Below are 12,114 nucleotides of genomic sequence, written 5' to 3'. Positions count from 1 at the left end.
TTCCTCTGGCCTCAGTTTGCTATTAAGTAGGCTAGTAGTTGCGGGTTTGAAAGTCTAATTAGTAGGCCTATGCCTAGGCAAAATAAAACTTAGGCAAGTAGGCTAATAGTCTAAAACCTTCGATTTTTGGCTAATGTAAACAGTACAGCATCCTAAAACTCAGAAAATGCAAGCTGCATGGTCCATCTGGCATTTGCCATGCAGCATTTATGGTGAAATGGCCTCTGCAGAAGTCAGGTCATTCAAGCCTCATGTCCACCAGATTAACTATTTTTGTTTCTGACAGACGTTCAATATTTTCAAGTCGTGCATTGCTTTACATTGCGGTGGTACAAACAGAAGTTCATAAACAGTCAAGCCAGTTAGCTAGTTATCTAACTATGAAGTGAACCACTTTGCTAGATAGCTAAGACATTGCCAGCACCTAGCTTCCACTTTCCAGCTAATTCAACTGGCCAGGTAATCCAATCGTATAGGCAATGTGTCTCCATGCAACATTTTTAGCATGTAGGTCGAGATAGCAATCAGCGCTTTGGTCAAACACGGCAGGGAACCCAGAGACAGCGAAAATTACCTTCTCCATGCTGCAAACCTTTCTGCAGCCTTGTGTCAAGTACGGAAAATGTGGACTAGACATCTGGCAAAAACAACATACAGCAAAACTATAAGCATTTGGTGGACATATGGCATCAGACTTTGAGCAGCGCTGTTTAACAAACCTGTTGTGATTGAAGTTGTCAAGGAAGTGACTTTGTGCTTATACAGGACCTCCTGCCCCCATCTACCGTCAACCAATAATGTCAATGCGGAGCTATACTCCGCTATAAGGATCCCTCTGCATTGTTACAAAATTTGGGAGGCACATAGGTGATGAGTACTGATTTTGTACTCTGCATGCCTCTGGAGGCTCCGCAATTGCGTCACACCCCCCATACCCCTCCATACCACATAGGAGGATAAAGCATACATTCGCTTTGAGGCTCGATCTGCCTGAATCAATGCTGGTACAGCAATACATCATACAGATTGTAACTTTAAAATATTGAGGGACTGTGAATCAGTGGTGGTTAAAAACAACACCTGTAGGCGCCATGGTTCAGTGCCTTTGGCCACCGCATGCGTAAATCAATTTTGGCGCAATCTCTCCAAAAGACCTTTGCGCATAAAAGTCTGAGTGCGCGGTTAAGCAAGCATGTGTAACCAATGCCTGGTGTGGTGCACATCATGCCACCTAGTGTTATTCCTTTGAAAGTCCCTCTTTCACCTGCACTTGCGCTCTGATCAGTTGTCATAGCAACTGTACAGCATGTGCCTAAAAAACAAGCGCTTGACCCATCAACGAGATGCGGAGGTTCGTCAGTCGACAACTACGACGCCATCTTATTACTTTAAGGTAGAGAGAGAGAGACAGAGACAGATAGACAAGGTTGTCATCATATCTGGGAATTATGAGCGGAGCTAAAGCCCGCATCGACCCGCCTGTTGCTGCTGAGAATGTCTCGAGCGCCGGGCACGGTTCCGCGGCTCCTGCGCGGGAGCGCAAGCCAAGTGGAGGGGTTCTGAAGAGACTCAAGTCTCGGCGAAGCCAGGTTGATAGTAGGCCCGTCACAGAAGACGATCTGCGGACACAAGTTGGCCACATCACCCCCGAAGAGGTCCTAGGATTGCGGGTTGCTACACGGGGTAGGCTATATCTATTTTCTGAACGATGCATTTATATACAGTGGCATTGCGTAATTGAGTGTGGCGTTGAGCATTGAGTGTGGCGTTGAATAAAACTGGCACACGAATGTCTGTCTATTTACCTGCATAGTCGCTATGATAGAATGATAGATCAGAAGATAGATCATTTTATTGCACTCTAGATCTTGTAAAACAGCCACTGAACACCCATAACCTGTATGTCCATCCCAGGGTACCTGTGTAAACCAGAGGACAACATCTTCAACATAGATTTCATTCGCTTTAAAATCAGAGACCTGGAGACAGGGACTGTGTTGTTTGAAATCGCCAAACCACCTCATACGGGTACAGTCCATATTCTCTCTCAGTTTGTGTGTGTGTCTGTGTATTACCACTGTAGTATGTCTGACTAATATGATCATGTGTTTGTGTTTGTTGTATGTACTGGAAATCATCACCGTGCCATTGGTGTAAAAATAAATGGTGTGTGTTGTGTCGTTGACCTCAGAGGAAGACGAGGAGAATGGAGATGGAGACATGAGTGCCGGACGTTTCGTACGCTACCAGTTCACAGCAGCATTCCTACAACTGAGGACAGTGGGAGCCACGTGCGTAACTCTCTCTCTTTCAATTCAATTTCAATTTAAGGGCTTTATTGGCTTGGGAAACATATGTTAACATTGTCAAAGCAAGTGAAGTAGATAATAAACTAAATGAAAAAAACAATAAAAATGTGCAGTAAACATTACACTCACAAAAGTTCCAAAAGAATAAAGACATTTCAAATGTCATATTATGTGCAAATAGTTAAAGTACAAAAGGGAAGATAAATAAACATAAATATGGGTTCTATTTACAATACTGTTTGTTCTTCACTTTTGCCCTTTTCTTGTGGCAACAGGTCACAAATCTTGCTGCTGTGATGGCACACTGTTGTATTTCACTAAAATGGGGCGGCAGGTAGCCTAGTGGTTAGAGCATTGGGCCAGTAACCGAAAGGTTGCTGGATCGAATTCCCAAGCTGACAAGGTAAAATATGTTGTTCTGCCCCTGAACAAGGCAGTTAACTCACTATTCCCCGGTAGGCCGTCATTGTAAATACGAATTTGTTCTTAACTGACTTGCCTAGTTAAATAAAGGTAAAATAAATAATTATGGGAGTTTGTTTTCAAATTCTTTGTGGGTCTGTGTAATCTGATGGAAATATGTGTCTCTAATATGGTCATACATTTGGCAGGAGGTTAGGAAGTGCAGCTCAGTTTCCACCTAATTTTGTGGGGAGTGTGCACATAGCCTGTCTTCTCTTGAGACCAGGTCTGCCTACAGTGGCCTTTCTCAATAGCAAGGCTATGCTCACTGAGTCTGTACACAGTCAAAGCTTTCCTTAAGTTTGGATCAGTCACAATGGTCAGGTATTCTGCCACTGTGTACTCTCTGTTTAGGGCCAAATAGCATTCTAGTTATCTCTTTTTTTTTCTTTTTTTCTTTCATAATTTTTTTTACATTTCCAATGTGTCAAGTAATTATCTTTTTGTTTTCTCATGATTTGGTTGGGTCTAATTGTGTTGCTGTCCTGCAGTCTGTTTGGGTTTGTGAATAGAGCCCCAGGACCAGCTTGCTTAGGGGACTCTTCTCCAGGTTAATCTCTGTAGGTGATGGCTTTGTTATGGAAGGTTTGGGAATTGCTTCCTTTTAGGTGGTTATAGAATTTAATGTCCCTTTTTTGGAATTTGATAATTAGCGGGTATTGGCCTAATTCTGCTATGCATGTATTATTTGGTGTTTTACGTTGTACACCGAGGACATTTTTGCAGAATTCTGCATGCAGTCTCAATTTGGTGTTTGTCCCATTTAGTGAATTCTTGATTGGTGATTGGTATGTCAAATTTTATGTTCCTTTTGATGGCATAGAAGGCCCTTCTTGCCTTGTCTCTCAGATCGTTCACAGCTTTGTGGAAGTTACCTCTGGCGCTGATGTTAGGCCGAGGTATAGTTTTTTGTGTGCTCTACGGCAATGGTGTCTAGATGGAATTTGTATTTGTGGTCCTGGCAACTGGACCTTTTTTGGAAGACTTTTATTTTTGTCTTACTGAGATTTACTGTCAGGGCCCAGGTCTGACAGAATCTGTGCAGAAGATCTAGGTACTACTGTAGGCCCTCCTTGGTTGGGGAGCAAACAGTAAACATTTGACTTCAGATTCTCGCCAATTCGTTGATATATGTTGAACGGAGTGGGGCTTAAGCTGCTTGTGTACATGGATTTGATAATGTCGTATGTTTTTCCCCCAACACCACTTTCCATTGATTTGTATAGGAGACCCTCATGCCAAATTGAGTAAAAAGCTTTTTTGAAATCATCAAAGCATCAGAAGACTTTGCCTTTGTTTTGGTTTGTTTGTTTGTCAATTAGGGTGTGTAGGGTGAATACGTAGTCTGTCGTACGGTAATTTAGTAAAAAGCCAATTTGACATTTGCTCAATACATTGTTTTCATTGAGGAAATGTACCAGTCTGCTGTTAATGAAAATGCAGAGGATTTTCCCAAGGTTGCTGTTGACGCATATCCCACGGTAGTTATTGGGGTCAAATTTGTCTCCACTTTCGTGGATTGGGGTGATCAGTCCTTGGTTCCAAATATTGGGAAAGATGCCAGAGCTAAGGATGATGTTAAAGAGTTTAAGTATAGCCAATTGAAATTTGTGGTCTGTATATTTTATAATTTCATTGAGGATACCATCAACACCACAGGCCTTTTTGGGTTGGAGGGTTTATATTTTGTCCTGTAGTTCATTCAATGTAATTAGAGAATCCAGTGGGTTCTGGTAGTCTTTTAATAGTTGATTATAAGATTTGTATTTGATCATGTATATGTTTTTGCTGTTTGTTCTTTGTTATAGAGAAGTGGTTTACCCATACATCTCAATTTTGGATAGATAACTCTCCATGTTGTTGTTTGTTTAGTATTTTCCCAGAAGTGGTTAGAGTCTATGGATTCTTCAATTACATTGAGCTCATTTCTGACGTGCTGTTCCTTCTTTTTCCGTGGTGTATTTCTGTATTGTTTTAGTGATTCACCATAGTGAAGGCGTAGGCTCAGGTTTTCTGGGTCTCTATGGGTGGGTTGCACCAACATGGTTTAAATTAACCTAGGATTAGAGCAAATCTAGGTTTATAATTAATCAGCGATGTGTTGCACCACTTAATTTAAAATCTGGATCAGTAAATCTATGATTACCGGTATTAAACTATGATTAGTGACATGTTACATCAATATATCGGGTATTTCGTGAGTTGAAACGAAGTAGCTAGCCTACTTGACAAATGAGGCCACAAAGTTGCTGTTCCTTGATAAAATAATAACAATGTAACGTTATAACTACTGCAACTCCATCGTGAAAGGTTCTAATGGGTTGGCTGATTTGAAATAAAATCCGTTATTTGCCAGTACTAGAAAGAAAACTAGTTTGTTAGCTACTGTAGCTAGCAAGTTTATAAACCAAGCTAGCTAGCATACAATATTATTCATTATTGTCATTACTTAACGTTATTTAGCCATTTATTATTTTTCCGCTAGCCACCTGATCATGGCACGTCAAATAACTTGAAATGTCTCCGCTTACAAAAAAAATATCTATTGCCAGAGCTGTTGGAGGAATTTAGTAACGTACTGGAGGATAAAAAGTCAGACAACACGACTGTCAAAAAGAAGGAAGATACCTAGGTCATTTTTGCGACAAATATAATGGATCGACGCGGATTAAAAAGAAGAGGGACCCAAATCGGATGAAAGCGTGCTGGAAAAAACCTAAAAGCGAAAGCCATAAATAACTGGTAAATATCAATGCCTATAATGCACGTTAAAACTAATGTTAATGCTACTTCACTACAATGTTACCGTTATCAGGCCCGTTACAGCATGTTGCATAACATCATCATTCGTACCAAGGCTGGACATCTCATAAGCCCCGATTCAATTGTTGTACAAAATGGGCATGTAAATACCCTGCTAATAATGAGTTAATTATCATAAAACTCAACAGGATTCAACCTGTTTCTAATTATTCTCTGAGGAACTTGTTTTGGTCTGCCATTTTGTCAGTTAAACTACCTCAAGTGGCAGTTTAGAATTAATCTCCAATCTAAGTTGATATATATATATATTTTAATTAATCTAGATTTAAAGTGAAAACTAAATGTAACATTACAGGAAGGATTTAATTTAAAACTAGGTTTAAAATTTGGTACCACATGATTAATAGATAAACCTTGATTTAACCCAGTTTAAGAGTTCATCCATGTTGGTGCAACCCACCCTATGTTTTTGGTTGGATAGGTTTCTCTATTTCATTCTTAAGTTTTTGCATTCTTCATCAAACCATTTGTCATTTTTGTCAATTTTCTTCGGTTTTCTGTTTGAAATTTTTAGATTTGATAGGGAAGCTGAGAGGTCAAATATACTGTTTAGGTTTTTCCTTTGGCTTTGATGCCTCATGATTGAGTATTGCTTTGTTCAAGTAGTCTATGATTTTGCAATGATCTGATACGGGTGTCAGTGGACTGACTGTGAACGCTATGAGAGACTCTGGGTTGAGGTCAGTGATAAAGTAGTCTACAGTACTACTGCCAAGAGATGAGCTATAGGTGTACCTACCGTAGGAGTCCCCTCGAAGCCTACAATTGACTATGTACATACCCAGCGTGCGACACAGCTGAGGAGTTGTGACCCGTTTTTGTTGGTTATGTTGTCGTAGTTGTGCCTAGGGGGGCATATGGGGGAGGGAATGCTGTCACCTCCAGGTAGGTGTTTGTCTTTCTGTGTGCTGAGGGTGTCAGGTTCTTGTCCAGTTCTGGCATTTAGGTCGCCACAGACATGTCCCTGGGCCTGGAAATTATTGATTTTCCCCCTCCAGGATGGAGAAGCTGTCTTCATTAAAGTATGGGTATTCTAGTGGGGCGATATAGGTAGCACACAGGAGGACATTTTTCTCTGTTGAGATAACTTACTTTCGAATTTCTAGCTGAGGAATATAAAATGTTCCTCAGTTGATTAATTTAATAGAGTGAGTTAGGTCTGCTCTTAACCAAATTAGCATAACCCCTGAGTCCCTTCCCTGTTTCACACCTGGTAGTTTGCTGGATGGGACTACCAGCTCTCTGTAACCTAGAGGGCAACCAGTGGGTCCATCTCCTCTATACCATGTTTCTTGTAGGACACACATACAGCACAGGACAGACAGCATAGTTTTTCTATCCACACGTTTACTCACGTACAGTACCTACTGCATGTTTACCCCCTCTCTGTCGGTCTGTCTGTCTGTCTCTCTCTCTGTCTGTGTGTCAGAGTGGAGTTTACAGTTGGCACCCGGCCTCTGAACAGTTTCAGGATGATTGAGAGGCACTACTTCAGGGATCACCTCCTGAAGAGCTTTGACTTTGACTTCGGCTTCTGTATCCCAAACAGCCGCAATACCTGCGAACACATCTACGAGTTCCCTCAGCTGTCCGAGAGCTTGGGTGAGTTTTACATCCCAACCATTAGTCAATTAAACACTTTGTTACTGATGTTTTTTTGAAAAGTGCTACATAATTAAATAATGTAGGAGTAAATAAGTAGAATGTGTAAATTACATTTACAGTTGAAGTCAGAAGTTTACATACACTTAGGTTGGAGTCGTTAAAACTTGGTTTTTCAACTACTCCACATATTTCTTGTTAACAAGAGTCGGTTAGGACATCTACTTTGTGCATGACACAAGTAGTTTTTCCAACAATTGTTTACAGACAGATTATTTCACTTATAATTCACCGTATCACAATTCCAGTGGGTCAGAAGTTTACATACATTAAGTTGACTGTGCCTTTAAACAATTTGGAAAATTCCAGAAAATGATGTCATGACTTTAGAAGCTTCTGATTGGCTAATTGACATAATTTGAGTCAATTGGAGGTGTACCTGTGGATGTATTTCAAGGCCTACCTTCAAACTCAGTGCCTCTTTGCTTGACATCATGGGAAAATCAAAAGAAATCAGCCAAGACCTCAGAAAAAAAATTGTAGACCTCCACAAGTCTGGTTCATCCTTGGAAGTAATTTCCAAACGCCTGAAGGTACCACGTTCATCTGTACAAACAATAGTATGCAAGTATAAACACCATGGAACCACACAGCCGTCATACCGCTCAGGAAGGAGATGCGTTCTGTCTCCTAGAGATGAACGTACTTTGCTGCGAAAAGTGCAAATAAATCTCAGAACAACAGCAAAAGACCTTGTGAAGATGCTGGAGGAAACAGGTACAAAAGTATCTATATCCACAGTCAAACGAGTCCTATATCGACATAACCTGAAAGGCCGCTGTCACGTTCCTGACCTGTTTTCTGTTAGTTTTTGTATGTGTTAGTTGGTCAGGACGTGAGTGTGGGTGGGCAGTCTATGTTTTCTGTTTCTATGTTGGTTAATGGGTGACCTAATATGGTTCTCAATTAGAGGCAGGTGGTTTTCATCTCCTCTGATTGAGAATCATATTAAGGTAGGTGTTTTCACATGGTTTGTTGTGGGTGGTTGTCTTCCGTGTCTGTGTCTATGTTGAACGTTTGTAGCCTGTGTGTGTGTGCACTACGTTTATAGCTTCACGGTCGTTTGTTGTTTTTGTATAGTTTGTAATAGTGTTTAGTTTCATGTTCATCTTCGTAGTAAAAATAAAAGAAGATGGCTTATTTTCCACATGCTGCGTTTTGGTCCGTCTCTCCTCCACACGATCGTGACAGCCGCTCAGCAAGGAAGAAGCCACTGCTCCAAAACCGCAATAAAAAAGCTAGACTACGGTTTGCAACTGCACATGGGGACAAAGATCGTACTTTTTGGAGAAATGTCCTCTGGTCTGATGAAACAAAAATAGAACTGTTTGGCCATAATGACCATTGTTATGTTTGGAGGGAAAAGGGGGAGGCTTGCAAGCCGAAGAACACCATCCCAACCGTGAAGCATGGGGGTGGCAGCATCATGTTGTGGGGGTGCTTTGCTGTAGGGGGGACTGGTGCACTTCACAAAATAGATGGCATCATGAGGGAGAAAAATTATGTGGATATATTGAAGCAACATCTCAAGACATCAGTCAGGAAGTTAAAGCTTGGTCGCAAATGGGTCTTCCAAATGGACAATGACCCCAGGCATAATTCCAGCATAAGTGTATGTAAACTTCCGACTTCAACTGTATGTGGAAATGCAATCATTTACTGAAGGAAATGCACATCACCTTTTGAATACATTATCCAGACATTGGAATGACATGTGAAATACAGAATAATAAATGTTCCCTTCCAGTTTGTCAGATGGTGGAACATCCCTACGAGACGAGATCGGACAGCTTCTACTTTGTCGACAACAGACTGGTCATGCACAACAAGGCAGACTACGCTTATAATGGGGGCAGGCATTGAGAGTGTGTGTGTGTGTGTGTGTGTGTGTGTGTGTGTGTGTGTGTGTGTGTGTGTGTGTGTGTGTGTGTGTGTGTGTGTGTGTGTGTGCATGCTGTGCCCAAGCCTATACTCACACAAACAGACTCTCCCCCAAATGTTGATTACTGTAAGTTAAAAAGCCTTTATTGTCATGGTATAGCTGTATAGTATGGAAAAGTTTAAAAACAGCAGGATAGAGCCACATAGACTACTGGCAGTAGTATGGCAAAACTCTGCCAATAGTGCTTTCTCTGTACCACCAAAAGGAAGCAGGTTGAACCCCAATGATGTGTCTCAACTAACCAAATGGTTGATTTTAGTGTGTAGTTATACAGTTGATGTACTGTGCACTCCTTGGCTTTTAAGGGAAAGCATATTCCCCACTTTTGTTGAACCATGAGAAGCACTAGTTTCCCACCAAATTCAGCTTTTTAGGAGTGAGTCATACCCGTAAAAGACCCAACAATGACCACACACACAGGCAGGCAGACAAACAATCTTTCTCTCTTTCTCTCCCTATTTCTATTTCTCTCTATCGTAACCTGCTGTGCTCAGGTCCACACTCCAGTCTGGAAATATAATTAAGATGGGAATGGGGAAGACATCCACGCACTCACACACTCACTGTCAAATACACATGCTGTGGGGGTGCTTTGCTGCAGGAGGGACTGGTGCATGTCACAAAATAGATGGCATCATGAGGTAGGAAAATTATGTGGATATATTGAAGAAAAATCTCAAGACATCAGTCAGGAAGTTCAAGCTTGGTCGCAAATGGTGGCCATCACAAAGCCCTGACCTCAATCCCATAGAAAATTTGTGGGCAGAACTGAAAAAGCGTGTGCAAGCAAGGAGGCCTACAAACCTGACTCAGTTACACCAGCTCTGTCAGGAGGAATGGGCCAAAATTCACCCAACTTATTGTGGGAGCTTGTGGAAGGCTACCCAAAACGTTTGACCCAAGTTAAACAATTTAAAGGCAATGCTACCAAATACAAATTGAGTGTATGTAAACTTCTGACCCCCTGGGAATGTGATGAAAGAAATAAAAGCTGAAATAAATCATTCTCTCTACTATTATTCTGACATTTCACATTCTTAAAATAAAGTGGTGATCCTAACTGACCTAAGACAGGGAATTTGTACTAGGATTAAATGTCAAGATTTGTGAAAAACTGAGTTCAAATGTATTTGGCTAACGTGTATGTAAACTTCCGACTAATTATTCGAGGAACAGAATCAGAACCAGGAACGAAAGTGATCTATACTGTTCCGGAACAGAACCATTATTTGAAAAGCATGGGAACCGGTTAATAACATTCTTCTTTGTTCCGAGCATTTTTTCCCCATTCCTACAAAAATTGCAACAAAGCGCCTATGCAAAGCCCTCACTCTGTTACTCAGAAACGTATTCCTGTGTCTGCCTGCCAGCTGGAAATCTTGCCTGTTTGTGTGTGTGTTTAGGCTACCTGCCACTTCACAACCAAAGCATAGGTTACTGTAGCCTACTTACGACGTTATAAGCGTGATTCAAAAATTAGGGAGAGAGATTTTTTTTATTAGAGAAGAATGGATTAACTTTTTCAATGCTGGTTAAGGATACTATAGTTATACCGTTTCACATTGGATTAATTAACTACAAAAGATAAGACGTGTTTTTAATTCTAGTGCTGCTCTACACACACAAGCTTGCTAGCTAATGTTATTTCTGGTCCAACATTAAGCCAACTCTCTGAAGTTCAAAGACATTCAAAGTTCCCCTGCGTAGGTATAATTATACCTCCTGCGTAGGTATAATTCTGTGGGCCTAATTCAGATAATGCATGTCATGACAAGATGCCCTTCAAGCCAGGCCTCCTACACTTGTCCATAGTGACTGACAGCACAGTGCACAGTGTGTGTGTTTGTCTTTCATTATGATTAAACCATGCTGTTACGGCAAAAGACAATTTGCTTTTAACGACTTTCCTATAAAGATGAAATAGCTTGTCCGCTCCATTGCAAGCTGCTCTATCCACACTGATTGGTGAAGTAATTTGATGTCGAAATAAAAGAACAGAAAGGAACTATATAACCCGGTGCTTTTTTGGGGTTCGAACCGGTTCAAACTTTATTTTGCTGGTCGGAATAGTGGAACGGACGCCCCAAAAATGTGGATTCTGTTCAGAACAAAAACATTGGAAAATCATTTTGGTTCCAACCCCTGCTTCACAAACAAGGTGATCAGAAGAAGTACTCGTACGTTTACATTCAAATCAAGAACAAAAACCTAAAGCAGTGAAAGTCACAGGTTGTAAAATAACTAGAACTTACAGTTTTATGTACACAAATATGTCCTTTATTTTTTGTGTCTTTGGTTGTTTTGAAAGGCACTTAAAAAATATATAGCTTTAATTTTATTTATATAAACTGAGAAGACCGCTCTGATCAGAAATGTTTTTCACAGTCAATAATTAGATATGCAGTCATATAGGATACAGTGTATTACTCAACTCTTAATTGTATTAATATGTCAGGTTGATACTTTTATCATGTTTTAAAGTAAAATGTTGTAGTGTTTTGGATTGTTTCCTCTAGAAACACCAAAAGCACGTGTGGCATTTGTGAAATATGTGGAAATAAATTGGTGATTGATCTTTGTTAGATAGAAATCAAATAGTGTATTATTGTGTATTTTGTTAACTACTGGCGTCCAGGATAAAGTGTGTAGTTGTATGAAATAAAAATGTCAAAAATAAATAAATAAATATACTGTATGTGCATTTTCAAATTAATTTGATGAGGTGCAGCAGTGCTTCAGCAATGCCATTCATTCATTCAACCTGTAAGATGTGTGTTTACCAGATTGTGTAAGCACCCTTTTTTAGGGAGAGAACAGTGTAACGGCTGGTGTTGGCCACGAGGTGGAGTCATGGGACAAGAAAGAAACAAGGGAGACGTCTGTTTTTGCGAATGGAAACATACTGTACTACAAGAA

The 12,114-nt window shown here is 40.5% G+C and overlaps 1 protein-coding gene across 1 annotated transcript; it reads left to right on the top strand.

Annotated features, from left to right (window-relative positions):
- The first annotated feature begins 1,293 nt into the window (after positions 1 to 1,293).
- On the top strand, positions 1,294 to 11,888 carry LOC139562173 (protein unc-119 homolog B-like). The gene is made up of 5 exons (XM_071379572.1): positions 1,294 to 1,683; positions 1,915 to 2,028; positions 2,192 to 2,291; positions 7,024 to 7,196; positions 9,004 to 11,888. Exons 1-5 carry the CDS (start codon positions 1,449 to 1,451, stop codon positions 9,117 to 9,119), a joined length of 738 nt encoding a protein of 245 aa, XP_071235673.1. The 5' UTR covers positions 1,294 to 1,448; the 3' UTR covers positions 9,120 to 11,888.
- Positions 11,889 to 12,114: the final 226 nt, after the last annotated feature.

This window comes from Salvelinus alpinus, chromosome 2 (genome assembly GCF_045679555.1).
Source record: "Salvelinus alpinus chromosome 2, SLU_Salpinus.1, whole genome shotgun sequence".
NCBI classification, from domain to species: Eukaryota; Metazoa; Chordata; class Actinopteri; order Salmoniformes; family Salmonidae; genus Salvelinus; species Salvelinus alpinus.
This window is presented reverse-complemented; position numbering and strand designations above follow the sequence as displayed.